This window comes from Acomys minous (genome assembly GCF_964271855.1).
Source record: "Acomys minous genome assembly, chromosome: 8".
NCBI classification, from domain to species: Eukaryota; Metazoa; Chordata; class Mammalia; order Rodentia; family Muridae; genus Acomys; species Acomys minous.
This window is the reverse complement of record NC_140489.1, coordinates 86,075,449-86,087,783: the sequence shown is the minus strand read 5'-3', so window position 1 is coordinate 86,087,783 and position 12,335 is coordinate 86,075,449. Positions and strand designations below refer to the sequence as shown.

The following is a 12,335-nucleotide window of genomic DNA, read 5'->3' as shown; positions in this document are numbered from 1 at the left end:
CTGGCTTTTCAAGTCAGTGAGGGAAAACACAGCTTAAAGGATAAAGGAGACCAGTGGGACACAATAGGCATTAACACGGAGAAGGGTGCAGCGTGCAGGTGTGAGCTGTCATGTCAGGGTTCCATCACCATTAGCTGGGGAAAAATGAACAAGCCCTACAGTGCTAAGTGATGGGTTGTTGTTAAAGCACGGCGTTAAAGGAGACTAGTCCTCTGCTGGCAAGAGGGTAGAGTTTAGCATGCTTTCGGCTATCACTATGGTGGTCTCTTGTACCTGATCATTAGTGCGCCTCTCTTTGGCACAAGGTGCCCTGTGTAGATATTTTTGATCAAGGAAAAAAAATGTACTTGCGGGTGAGAAAGATATGCAAGAATATTAACAGTAGCAGGCTTGTGATAGCCAAGACTGGCAATAACTCACATGTCTGCGACAGGAGGATGGCTGTGTTATAACTACAGCTCTAGGTAACAAGAGGACCAAGTTAGAACACAAGCTGAGGAGACGGTTCCGCGGGGAAGAACACTGACTTGAGTTCAGATACCAGAGTCTACACAAAAAGCCAGGAGTGGCATGGTGTCTACTTCAAGGCCTTGTCTGGGTTCCTGTCCTGACTTCTCTCGGTGATGGACTGGGACCTGCAAGCTGAAGTAAACTCTTTCCTCCCTAAGTGGTTGTTGGTCAAAGTTTTGTCCTAGCAAAAGAAAGGCAGCTAGAACATGTAAAAAAGCTACATGGGAATGGCATTAAATAACTCAATTGCATCCATGATTTGTCTCTCAAACACAGACTGTTTAGGTCCATATACCTAGAAAGAAGCTGGGGAGGAAATGACCATGTGAATGTAATCTGATTACAAGAATTCTTTAATTATATGCTGGTGAGGACCATTTGGCTGTTTTGATCATTGCTGCGATGATGGAAATGGGAAAAGATTGTGTTCAAAGTATCAATTATACCTGTATTCTATCAGATGCAGCCCCACCTAGATTTTGAGCCCAAATGTTTCCTTTTTGTTATATATATATATATATATATATATATATATATATATATATATATATATATTCATATTCATTCTATGTGTATAATATGTAGGCAGGAGATGGAGGTTCTAAAACTCTGAGAAATACATGATAAGGCACAACTCACACAATTTATTATAACCCATAAAGTCTGGGCTAAGATGAGGTTGCGATGATTGAATTATGCTATCCACTCTAACGCACATGACAAGGCCAAGACACTAATGGCTTTCTCATTTATATTTAATGCAGCAATAGTAAATGGAGCTAAAGTGGGGAAGTTACTTATGCAGCAAATATGGGAGAAGGGCTGCATGGAACTTGTGTAAACGTGAACAGGGCGTCTATGAAAACTCTGCTGTTGACCTTGAGGGAACAACACAAGCAACTGTCATTTTAAAACCAGAGGAAGGAAACATTGATCTTCGTTCAGCACATATCTTCGGCTCTCCTTCTGGGTTTTCTTCTACTCTTTATGTTGCTCCTGGGATAAAGCTCACAGCTTCAAAAAAACTTGTCCAAATGTACCATCACTAGCCTGTGTGGGTCTGCAGCTATGTCTCTTAGAGTCTCCGCAATCGAGTGACGAACAGAAGCACGAGAAGACTGCAGAGTCGCCTTAGTGGGCAAGAGCACTTGGCATGAAAGCACCTGCTGAATTCAATATGCCAATACCCACAAAAAACTGGGCATGGTATGCCTGGAACCCCAGTGTTAGGGAGTAGAGACAGGCAGACCCAGGAGCCCACTGGCTAGCCATGCCAGCTGGAACATAGACCCTGCCTCAAAAAATAGTGAGGATCTAATGTCTCCAGGTCAATGTCCCTGAGCCCACGGAAGCAGGGCACTGAGACCTGTCTGCCTGGCTGGAGGTCCTCAGCTGCCTCGGACCTGCAGCGTCTGAAGCCCAATGCTCAGCAGCGGGGAGCTAGGATAACCGGACTGGTTCTCTGAATTCCAGCTGTTCCCCAAGCCGAGGGAGTGTCAAGGCCCTGCCAAACTTTCTCAGTCAGACTTCTCCATCCCCCTTTAAAATAAAGGCCATTTTCCAAGTTGAAGGAAGTGAGAAGCAAATCAGAAGAAAAAGCTGAAATCTGTACATCCCCTCACTGCTTCCACTCCAGATGTATGTACTGGGGGCATCTGGAGGCACTGGAACCTGTCATTCTCTGGTATTCTGGCCTCTTTAGCCTGAATTTCTTTTCATTAGTATGAAGCCATTTCATACTTTTTTGAATCTGTGACAGATTCCTAAACAAATGTCCTAGGAGGTGGATGTGGGCGGATGCTGGACAGAACGCGGACTCCACTCAGCCTTAACAAGCTTTCTGGTCTGCTCCTGGATGGCTACCACCACAGCTGAGAGAGTCTGCTTCTCTGCATCAGGAAGTTCCTTGCAGCCAGCACTAGAATGATCCTACAATGTTAACAAGAAGATAAAGGCTCACAACACCATGTTCCAAGGGAGAGATGGGCAGCAGGAATGTCACTTGAAAAGCATCAGTGACACATCATTTATCAGTCCCACTGTCCTCAGAAGAGTGACCTGGTAATGTGGATACGTAGAGGGTGGGTATGGGGAGTTGCCCTAAGCAGACCCTTTTGAAGAACAAACTATGAAAACTCAGGGTGTAAGAATGCCTGACTAGAAGTCCAATGCGCTATCCATTGCGCAACAGAGCCAGAGGCTACTGGGGGAACAAGATTGGCAAGCCACACACTGTTCCATGCAAGGTGATGGGCCGCTGTGGCTCTGTTTTGGTGCGTCTCATCCCTGCGCCCAGAGGCACTGGCATTGTCTCAGCTCCTGTGCCCAAGAAGCTACTGATGATGGCCGGTATTGATGACTGCTACACATCAGCCAGGGGCTGTACTGCTACCCTGGGCAACTTTGCCAAGGCCACTTTTGATGCCATTTCCAAGACCTACAGCTACCTGACACCTGACCTCTGGAAAGAAACTGTGTTCACCAAGTCTCCTTATCAGAAATTCACTGATCATCTTGTGAAAACCCACACAAGAGTGTCTGTTCAGAGGACCCAGGCTCCAGCTGTGGCTACCACATAAGGGTTTTTACAAGAAAAATAAAGTGGATTAATTCTAAAAAAAAAAAAAAAAAAAAGAATGCCTGAGTTTCTAGGGCTCAGGAAAGGTACCATGGAGATTTTTTTTTTATTTCTTCAAACACCCTAAGAGTCTCAGTTCTCTCATCACTCAGAGGGGGGCACACAGAAGTACCCATAATCATCTCCCCTAAGTCCGTGATGCCAAAGGTATGGACCTTCCCTTCAACATTCTGTGTCTCTGCCCCCACTATGAGTAGACACTTATCTCACCTACATGCCAGCAGCTTCAGTCTCTCTCATTTTGTCCCTCTCTGTTTAGTCAAACAGAGACAGAGCACTAGAAAGCAGCCTTGGGTTGGTGCCTCTTTAGATCCCAGGAGAGATTTAGAGCAGTCAGAAGGTGGTGGGTACAAAGAGCCTGTGAACTGGGTGATAGCGTCACTTAGTGTCCAAACTTGGCCTTTGTCTGAGACCAAAAGGTGTCATTAATTATGGTAAACCATGGGCAAAAACCATAACCATCCCAGGCAAATCAGAAGCAGGGAGGTGAATGCTGGTGCTCAATCAGCTTTCACATCTTGGTTCAGTTCAGTACATCAGCCCATGGCAAGTTGATACCCACACTTAAGGTAAGTTCGCTTGTCTCATTTAACCCAACTGGAAACTCCCTCACAAATAGAATCTGAGATGTGTCTCCTAGGTGATTCTAACCCAGTCAAATGGACAGTCAATATTGATAGTTCCTTGGCAACTCCTGAAAATGCCTTTGGAAAGTGACCAGCCCTTGCATTCCCTTCCTTCTTTGCTGTTCCTTCCAGGTCTCCTTTAGAGGCCAACCCTCCAGTCAGGGTCTTCATGTAACTAGAAAGTCCCACAGCTCAACTTTTAAAATCTTCCCTCACTGGGCATCTTATAGCTTATTACTTTAAGCAGCGGCCACTGGCCCCCATCACAGTGTAGATAAGCTCTTAACACAGGCTCTGAGGATAGTGGCCAGTGCAGCATCCCCACTGGTTTGTCCTGTAATCACTACAGACTCAACATGTCTACAAAAGAACTTTCTAGCCCCTTCCTGAGTCCATACCTTTCCCAGCCTGTCCTTTCCCTTTCTGGCCCAGTCATGTGAACACACACTCAGCATCTTTATAATCTTTATAAGCCTTTCCATTTTTCGAATGATAACTTATGGTATCTATCTTTAAGATAGACCCTCCCCCCCACAGTGAGTGCCCACTTTCCTCCGCTTCTTCCATGCCTGAGCAATATACAACTACTGTGTATTGTCTTGATGCCACAGTGATTTCTTCTAGTGGCCTCAGGGACAGCTTCCTGATTCCATCTCTGCCTTTCACCCTCTGTGTCTACTCCCATCACAGCCAGCAAAATGAGTTTCCTCAAGTGGAATGCAGATTTCCTTCCTCCTCCTCTACTTAAAGCTGCACAGGTTTCCCAGGATGCAATCTGCAATCCTCGAGTGGTGGTCGCGCCTAACAACCCAGGTTCCTGCCATCTTTGAATCCAGCCTGACTTTCCCAGGCTCCCTTTGAGACACCGTGTCTTCCAAAGGTCCTGCAAAGCTGCTGAGAGGCACTGGTTTCAGGCCTTGGTGACCTCAGGTTCCCTCAACAATGTTTTTGCCCAGGTGCTAAGTGGTTAATGCTAGTAGCTCCTTGAAGTCTGAGTTCAGATCCCACCTGTTTAAAAAGCCCTCCCAAGGTTACCCGTAAAAAACGAAACAAAACAAAACAAAACAAAAAAACCCTGCTATATGCATACTTACAAAGGTTTCCCTACATTTTCTTCTCTCTACATCTGGCCTTGACAGCTATCACAGTTTACTTCCGCACACTATCAGCTGTACACGGTGTCTCCCCATGATTGTTCCTACCCTGTCTTCACACCTCTGCCTGAGAGACAGCAGGAGCCAGTCCTGGTGCTGCTGTGTTGATGGTGAGTTCTGAGTGACAAGAGCACCAGGCACGCATGAGAACTTTTTCCTTATGTTGCTAGAGCACAGATGAACCCAGGAGACCCAGATGAGTCACATAAGTGACAACAGCCTTCTGACCCTGTCACCAAAGCTCCAGCGCGAGAGTAGCAACATCAGTCTCATGCTGTGAAAATAAGCAGCCAAAGAGAAGTCTGTTGCAAAGCATAAATTTAACAGTCAGCACCTGCAACACTCCTTAAAATTCATCCAGGAGAGCCCCGAAGGAATTCACCTACATGCCTTGGTTTAAGAGGGGTAGAAAATTATACTCAGGCAGTGCAACTGTCTCTGGCACTGGCACTGAGACTTTGATAGTGAGAAAGGAATAAAGAAAAATCTCTAAGCCTTCCTTCCTTTCTGGGGTCCAAAGGTACCTGTGAGAAGGGCAGAGGCAAGGAGAGGTGATATCTTCCAGCCAGGTCTTGGTGTCCTGCTGTGCTTATGAGCATTCAGGTACCTCTTCCATTAGGTTGAAGAAAAAGTCCATGTACTAAGATTCCATCCAGCTGAGAAGGGGAGCCCTGGGTACACCAGACACAGCTGAGCTCAAGGTACCTAGGAAGCAAGAAAATGAAGAGAGGTCAGCACAAGAATAGCAGGAGGATGGCAAGGCCAGGATGCAAAGAAGGACCAAGGTGTTGATAGTGATCTTCCTATCTACAAACCCCAGGGAATTCTGGGTAAACAGCTGTCTGAAACCCTGTCCTATTAAGCATCAGTGTAACATTACAGTTCACCACAGAAGTCACAAGAGCAAATTCCACACAGAAGCCAACAGGTCAATCCATCATCAAGGACCGTCCTCCAGTCGTCAGGCACCCAGCTGTCCCTGTGGGATTCCTACAGGGATATGGTTGGTGTGCTCTCTATAAACACTCAATAGAAAGTCTCTTTCCATCAAGAAAAGCAACACCAAAACACCCCACACAACTCAAGAATACATAATGAACAAAATGAAATTAGGAGAAATAAGAGCCATGGGAAAGAGAATGAGGGAGAGCGCATATTCTCCATTAGTAGTTACCCTAAATGATTAAAATGGGATGCAGAACAATCTACAGGGCTGGTGGGAGTGCAAAGCAGTAAGGCCCGCTTGGGAAACACTTTGCCGCCCATGATTAAAATTAAGGGGAGCCTATGACCCTGGAATCGACTGAGATAAATTGAAAGGCAGCTACACACTAAGGTTTGCCCATGCATGATCAAAGTGGCATCATCCACACTAGCCTACAGGTGAAAACAATCTACATGTCCATTAACTGGTGTATTGCATGACCATGCAATTGTTTGGGTCCTGAAAGGAACTGATTCTCACTAAGACACAGATGACTGTGTGTGTGTGTGTGTGTGTGTGTGTGTGTGTGTGTGTGTGTGTGTGTGTATGTAACAGACAGGCATGGAAAGCAAAGATTGATACTGGGGTGTCCTTATCATGCCATTTTTATTTTATTTTATTTTATATTTTTGCACTTTACCCACTGAGTCATTTCCTCAGCTGGAAGGTTAATCTTGAACACACTACGCTAAGTTAAAGACATTGGGCACAGAAGCGCTTCATTATATGAAACCACTCATAAGCAAAACGTTCCAAGCAGCAAATCCATGGAGAGAAAAAGAAAATGCCTGGCTTGCTGAGACTCGTTGCATGGACATGGGTTACTGGAGACTACTGAATGCATTCTGGAATCAGGTACTGGTTACAGTCACAAGACCATGTGCAAACATGATCAAAACCCCTGCCTGGGGACTCTGAGATCGTGACTCAAAGATGTGAATGACCTACCTGAGAAAGTATTAGTTTAAATGAGGAGGAAAGGAAGAAACGGAGGGAGGGAGGGAGGGAGGGAGGGAGGGAGGGAGGGAGGGAGGGAGGGGCAGTACAAGCTCCTGGAAGAAGCAAGAGTATAATCTATAATCTAAGGCTGCACCAGAATTTCTTTCTCTCTTTCTTTCTTCTTCTTCTTCTTCTTCTTCTTCTTCTTCTTCTTCTTCTTCTTCCTTTTTAAATTTTCTTCAAGTATGGCTTTGCTCACCAGGACTGCAACACTCATGTCTGAACTCTGATTATTCTGATGCCTTTGTGGTCATGAAGCACAGACCACCAGTGGCTATTTCATGCTCCAACCTTAAAAGGCTTCCTGGTCCCTTCAATAAGGGCTGACATCCTGCTATACAGACCCGTGTCTCGTTGGTGTATCCCTCTCTCTTCCCTTTCACATGGAGATGCTCATTCCTCCTGCAACACTCATGAGGAGACTGCTCAAGGCTGTGGCCTTCAGCGCTCACTCTGTTCCCCCAGCAGAGCCCTAATCCCAGCTCCTAAGCCTCTCACCTGCATGCAGCTGGCCTTGAATAGCTTCACTACAGCTATTCCAGAAAGGCCATCACTAAGCGACTGGGCTATTCTCTGCTTTCACTTGGCAGTAACTTCTGACTCTTCAGACAAAAGACAACACCTTCCTTCCAGAGATCCGCCTTTCTGCTGCTGTTCCCACATAAGAAGAGCCTAGAAATAGCACTGCACCCGCCAGCAGGGAAGTGACACTCTGCTCCGACAGCACACTGCTGATAGGAGCCTTTTTTGAGCAGCATCAAGAAGAGCTTTGCACAGACCAGCCAAGTGCAAATCTCTCTGCCTGGACTCTGAGCTAGGAACTCCGTGTCCCTGCCCTTCAACCCCTCAGGCTACAAAGCCTACCGACTCCCTGGCTCCAAAGCTCAGGGTCACAAAGCCTGTTTGCATCTGCCCTGGGAAAATGGACACAGATACGGCATAAAAGTGAAGGGAGATCGGGGAGAAGTGGACTGGTGACAGTTGGGGAGGAACAAGAGAGGGAAATGGGGTAAATATAATCAAAATACAGTATACACTCATGTGGAAATGCCACAATGAACCCTGTTACTATGTATAATTAATATGTGTTAATTAAAGCTTAATTAATTTAATACAGTAAAATCCATGTACTGTATACAAGATGCCTTCTACAGTGGTGAATCATTTGCATTTTTCAATGTGTTTTGTCATTTATGGACAGCGCTTTAGTTATAGGCATTGTGAGCTGCCCGGTGCTAGAGCTGAGAACAAAACTCTGACGCTCTGCAAGAGCAGGTGTCACTGCTAACTACTGAGCTACCTCTCCAACCCCTCTTTATCCTTTTTAAAGATAAGTTGTCTGTTCACACTACTAATGGTGGTAAAAGTGTTTTAAATTATCTCTCATTTGCTTACTGATTTAGCAAAGAGAATACATAAAGAACAATAAAGTTAAAAAAAACAATAAAGTTGATATTTTTTAAGAGCAGGTGCCTCTTCCTTGGCTGCCTGTCATACATATTATAGCAAGGCAAGGACTGTGACTGCAGAGTACCAATCACCACTCACTCAGCAGCATGGACCAGTGTTGAAACAGCACAGCACCGCCTGTGGGTGTGCATGCCTCTCCAATGAGCCCTGCCATTTTGTCATGGCCCTTCTACAGATGCCAACGGTGTATATGTTAGTCGTGCCCTCTGTCCCCCAGCTGTCCTTGGACATCTGCTGAGACACAGGTAGTTCTGATTGGGGCAGAGATGGGCAAGAAGTCCTTGCTCTTAAGAACTCTGCACAACATGAAACTCCATGTCTACCCATGAGCCTTCTAGTAACTAACAAAATGTACTTGTTTCTCCCAAGAAGCAAATAGAATCAAGTATTGAGTGAGATGTCTCACTTCCTAGCAAGCAACCCCAATGGGTGTGGGAGACTCAGGGGAGTCCTAGCAGCTGTGGTAAGAAGAGCCAAAGCCAGATGTGCTCTGAAGAGAGTTTAAGGAGCCGCTGGCTGGAGAGAAAGAAAGGAGAGAGGAGGTCAGGAGTGAGATGGGGGAGGGAAGAAAGGAAAAGGGTAGAGTGGGGGTGGGCGGATATGGACAATGGATGGAGAAAGGGAAGAGGAGAGGAGGGAGGAAGGGGGGAGTTAAAGGGGAGGAGAGGGGAGGGGAAGGAGAGGGAAGGGAAGTAACCGAGGAAGGGCTGTGTAACTTTAAAATGGGAGGAAGAAGGGAGAGAGGCAGAGGAGAAAATGAGGGGAAGAAGGGAAAGGAAAGAAAGGGGGAGAAAAGGACAAAGATGCTTCCAGGTTTTCATTTTGAGCAGTGGAGCATCTGAGCTGTGAGTGGCAAAGCACCCTCACACCACATGTGCACCTGTGAGGCTCCAGGCAGGTGGCAAGTATGGGGTGGGTGGTCCCTAGGCCGCTCTGGGCGAGACAGAACCGTACATGTCTATGCTGTAGTCAGAAGACAGCCAAGAGCTCACTTGAGCACTGGCACCAGAGGAAAGGACAAGAGATGTCTGAGGATGCACCTCACCCTTGAATGCCAACTCACAGGGACACAAAGCACAGGGCACCGGTAGCAGTCAGTATCGCCAAGACTATGCCCAGTGTCCTTTAGGAAGTCAGGGGACAGGGAAACACCAGAGAGCGCTGCTCACACAGGAGGGGCAGTGGCAAAGTGTGATGTCTCAGCTCTGGGAGCCACTGCAGGAACAAACACTGGAAGACTGAAGTGAAGATGACAAGCTGAATCCATAACAGGATGCCTTCCCCAGGAGTGAGGAAGAGCTGGCCCCCCAAGTGCTGGTATGGAAAGATGTCTAAGACACACCTGGGAAGAAAAAGGCAACATGCAAACCATTTGCATACTAATCCTGCATTCATGAGCAGGACTGAAGACATAATACAGTTCTTCTAGAGGACATCAAAAGGGAATTCACTCTTCACTTTGCATCTCTTTAGATTTTCAGAGGCTAAAAAATCTTTGGCGCAGTCAAAATTGCCCACTTTTGTCTGACAAAAGATCACATATGCCATGTATAACATACCCCAAACTATGGCTTAAAACCCCCACAGGAAGGGCCTAATTCCCTTGCATTCCTGGCCCCACAAACAGGGCTTTCATTCTCTTCTCTTTACTGCCCACCCGCCTCTACACACCACACACACACACACACACACACACACACACACACACACACCCTCTCACACATGGCATATTGACATTTAGCCTCTGCTCACCCGCTTGGTGGCTACCACTACAAAGCAAGCGTGAGAGGAAAGACCTATGACTCGCGTACAGGCACACAACAAAAAGAACCCGAAGCAACCAGGCTGCTTCTCACGGATCTTTCCTTTCCGAAGCCCAGGACTGTCTTCTAGCTGCTGTTGGTCCTACAAATCAGGATTTCAAAATCCAGTGCAGCTGGAGGCAGGGGGGTTCTCACAGCCACTGCGAGCAGAGGTTTCCACGTGTGTGAGCTGCTCTAGTTCACTATGAATGGGGTCTTGTCTGGCTTCAATAAAGCACCTCTCTGTTTGTATGCATACTATACTGAGAGTTTTGTCCACTGTGAAACCACCCAGTGCTCCTCAGCAATCCCTTCCGTGTTGTCTTGAAGGGACCTATTTAACATTTCCCTTCTCTGGGGTAAATTAATCAGCTGAAGCCTTTCTCAAGGCAGGCATGAAGCACGTTCATTGGCTTATTGGCGATCAATTAATTGAGGATTTTTTTTTTCAATTCTCTTTCTGAGATGAAAGGCTTCTGGTTAGTCTACCACCATTCCCTAATTCAAAGAAATCACTCATAAAAACGAAACTGAGTCTCAAGCTTCAAACTGCTCACAAAGAAGCAATTGATTTACCCAACTGGATGCCAAAGCAGGCACAAAATAAGAATCTTGTTGCTGTCAGGACGTTACACTAGAAAAACTAATTTATTTAGAGCCATGCGACAATAAAACACATTGTGACTTTAAAGAACCCAGAAAGCAGTTCTCTGGGTGATTTGCCTTAAAGAGGAATGAGGTGGGTTTGTATTTGCTGAGCAGGGGAAATTTCCCCCATAGAGCAAGATGCATTATCTGTTTGTATTCCAAGCATATGTGTGCTGGGAGAGATGAGAGACGGGGGACTCTGACAAGGGGAGGAGTCTCATGAATGGTCCTGGACCCAAGACCTGAATGCTCGGGCAGGAGGAAGAAGTGCCTTGTACCCTGTGATGTTGTATTGTCTGTCATCGCATTTTTAATGTATTATGTTCGCGTTACACACATAGTGTAAGATCAAGTATTTTAGAGTTCTCGAGTTAGTGTGGCTGGTCACTTCACAGGGTCACAAAGCTACACCACTGAGAAAGCAAGACCCCAGGGCCAGTGGGAGGGCTCAGCTTGGAAAGGTGGCTATGAGAAAGCCTGACCCAAGATCCAAACTGTATATGAGATCCTCGCCCCAAGGCACATACATACACGCACATCTGGCAGGCAGGTAGGTAGGTAGGTAGACAGACAGACAGACAGACAGGTAGGTAGGTAGGTAGATAGGTAGATTTTTAAAATTTAAAATAAAATCCCTCAGCTCTCTCACACAGTAAGTCTGGCATGCACCAACGGTCCTGTGCCTTCTGTAAAGTTCATACACGCAGCTCTAACCCTCTAAGCCTGGCTCCATTCGTAGTTCCTGTTTAAAAGCTAAAATTGAGATGACGTATTTCTAGGGGACGTTCTATCAAGGCCATGCATTGCTTTGTTGACAAGGCTACCTATGTGTCTAATGGCTCTAGGACATTTCTATCTAATCCCACAGGTGACCAAAGATGAAACCTACCCACACAGAGTATCCAGATAATTACTGCCCACTTAACAGAGCAAAAAAGTGACGGGTCAATAAAGCCTTTAAAACATCTCAACCATGCAAACGGGCCCAGCGCTATTCTGAAGTGTCTCTAAGGCCGTTTACAGGTTGGAAGGTCAATTCTTAAATGACCTAAAATGTCCTAGCCTCACACGGTAGCTCTGTGAGCCTCTTGTGGCATGAGTCCTCTCCATCATCACAGCCAGAGACTGCAGGGTACTGTGACTGAACATTGGTGAGGAGGGGGATGACCCAACCAAGGTACAGACCAGAGACACCAGCTTCATCCTGTGCAAGCCTGAAGGGTCACTACTCCCATAGTCACAAACAGTAGTTTCTTAGAACGCTCGGAAAATGATGACCCAGGACAAATGCACATTATAAATCCTGCATAGATAAGTGAAATCGGAGTCACAGCTATGACCTGTCACAGTGACGGGAGCTAAGAAGGAGGGATGCTCTGTCACAAGGTCCATTTACTATACCATCTGGTGCCATAGTGGTTTCTCAAATAGGGCATTAGGTTTAGAAATACAGACTTCACACTATAGGACAATCACTGAAGATGTTTGTTTTTGTAAGATGTG

General features: G+C 46.2%; 1 protein-coding gene across 2 annotated transcripts in view; it reads right to left on the bottom strand.

Annotated features, from left to right (window-relative positions):
* Window positions 1-12,335, bottom strand: part of RNF144A (ring finger protein 144A) — a 113,265-nt gene that overhangs the window by 83,356 nt on the left and 17,574 nt on the right. Inside the window, exon 2 of one of the 2 annotated variants that reach the window (XM_084791863.1) lies at window positions 5,453-5,633. In XM_084791863.1, the coding sequence (XP_084647989.1) occupies window positions 5,453-5,527 (75 nt within the window). In that variant the 5' untranslated portion in view covers window positions 5,528-5,633. Of the gene's footprint in view, window positions 1-5,452; window positions 5,634-12,335 lie in introns of those variants that run through there. The other variant, XM_084791861.1, reaches the window with a different exon arrangement.